We start from the raw sequence: 2,308 nt of genomic DNA on the forward strand, positions 1-2,308 counted from the left end.
ACAGTTGTTCTTTTTAATGACATTGTTTTACTCTTAACTGCTGATGTTGCTGCGTCGATATGGAATGTTGGACTTAAATTATTTTCAAGTGTTGGATTAGCTAAAGAACAAAAATATGAAGGGTTTTATTATTATAAACATTTCAAGTTATGTAAAGTTAATATTGAAAAAGCACAAGAAACATGTGTTCAAATTGAGTTTAATGAAAAAGAATTAAAGTCAATGCAATTAAAATTTATTGATGAAAAAACTCGTGATGATTGGTTTGAAATTGCTGTTGATTATTGTGAACAACAAAAGAAGTTAGAAAAGTCTTTAGAAGAAAGAAGAAATGGTTTATTCCTTAGAAATATTCAAGACGAAATTTTACGTAGAAATACTTCAAAAAAGTAATGTCTGTTTTCTTTTTATGAAATGAATTGTGTCTTTTTTTCATTTTTATTATTGAATAGTTTATTTTTGATTAGATACTTTTCCAATGCAAGAAATGCAACAGATTTTATTGTTTTTGATATTGAATAACATCCTTAATTTTGGTTAAGAAAATCAATGAACAAATACAAACATAAGAAAGTAGAGTGTGATGTACATCAATGGAAATAACATGAATAATAAAAATGATATATGAATTACAAATGATAAAATGATAAAATGATTAAAAGGAGAATTAGAAAGGAAAATGATGAATTATAGTGATAAATGAATATGAAATATTAAATAAAGAATAAGAAAGTAGAAGTGATGGAGAAGAGATAATAAATATATCAAATGAAAATCTTGAAGTAGTTGTGATAAATGAAGAAAGGATTATTCAAAAGAAGCACTAAACAACACAGACAATATAATAATGAAAGATATAAAGAATCAAGAATAACATTAGTAATAAATATACAACAACAATAGTAACAATAATATTATATATGAAAAAGGATGAAAATTAACATTGAAAATAAAGTTCTACAGTATGAGAAGGAAAATAACGAAAGAAGTAGATACCAATTCTAAAAATAATTATAATTATTTGGAATGATAATGAAATGATTCATTTTCAGCAAATCTTATCATTGTTTTATTTTATTGATAAACAATTTTTCATCAATTAACACTGCTTGAAAAACAAAATGAAATAATTTAAAAATATGAAATAGAATAAACGAAAGTCTATTTGAATAGTAAATAATGTTTAATAAATAACATCAAATAAAGATACAATCTATATTAAAAATAATGAATAAGAAATAAAATATATATGGTTATATTCATTTCATTTTATTGTTTAATAAAAAAGAAGATAGTAGTAAAATACAGTAAAAGAGTAAAAATAATATGTACAAGAAAGAAATTTATTATTTTATAGTAATATATACATGATTTATATTAATTTTATTAACAGACAATGTATTTTATATATCAGATAGAATATTGAAATATAAAATTAAAAAAAAGAAAAAACCTTAAAATGGAAAAATAAAAAAAGAGTAAACAATGTAATATATGATTCAGATATTGATAATTGGAATAGAAATACATCAGTATTTGATAAAAGAATAAAGAATGAAGAAAATATAACAATTACTACTGAATATTCAGAAGGAAATAAATTTGGAGAGTATGTTAAATCTAAAATTTATTAAGTTGGTGATGATTATTATATAAATGGTTTTATAAATGATTCAAAATCACTTGTATTTTCATTAGAATCAAAAAGAAAAATGAATGATATTATGACAATTGATATTAAACTACAATAATATGAATTTTATTTATGAAATAAATAAAGTGAATGTTTGTTTAAATTTGGAAATGGATTTGGTGATATTTATGTTTATAAATAAAGTTATAAAACAAAATCATATTATATTTAACAAACATTTGAATATGAAGGAATATAAAAAGCACTTTGTGGAAAAGAATCTCCAAATCTTTTCACACCAAAACGAATCATAGTAATTGAAATGAAAATATTTGATCTTGATTATTTAAATATTTGTAATTACTTTTATGAAATAAAAAGATGTGATATAATGACATTTTTAATAAATTATTTTTATCTGTTTTTTTTTGAAAACATTTGATTTTGGGTACGAAAATTAGCAAAGAAAAAATTCATCTAAATAATTTACAAAAAAAGAAATCAATTATGATTAACCTTATTTTTAGGTTTTTCATCATGTTGAGAAGTGAGTGAATCAGTTTCATCAACACGCTTTATTTCTATTGAAATATTGTTTTTACAAGCATGGTAGAATTAAATGATTCATCATTTAAGTTGTTATCCGAGATTTATTTTGATTTTGATGAGTAATAT

The 2,308-nt window shown here is 21.0% G+C and overlaps 1 protein-coding gene across 1 annotated transcript in view, besides 2 other annotated features; it reads left to right on the forward strand.

The window, feature by feature from the left end:
* Positions 1 to 17, forward strand: part of EHI_053620 (uncharacterized protein) — a gene marked incomplete at both ends in the record, with an annotated part of 1,221 nt that extends 1,204 nt beyond the window's left edge. The window contains one exon of the mRNA XM_649154.2: positions 1 to 17. This exon is cut by the window's left edge and continues 1,204 nt beyond it. Coding sequence (XP_654246.2) covers positions 1 to 17 — 17 coding nt within the window.
* Positions 18 to 465: 448 nt separating this feature from the next.
* Positions 466 to 570: a repeat region.
* A 1,553-nt stretch (positions 571 to 2,123) lies between these two features.
* Positions 2,124 to 2,308: a repeat region.

This window comes from Entamoeba histolytica, genomic scaffold (genome assembly GCF_000208925.1).
Source record: "Entamoeba histolytica HM-1:IMSS scf_1104750517085 genomic scaffold, whole genome shotgun sequence".
Lineage (NCBI taxonomy): Eukaryota > Evosea > Mastigamoebida > Endamoebidae > Entamoeba > Entamoeba histolytica.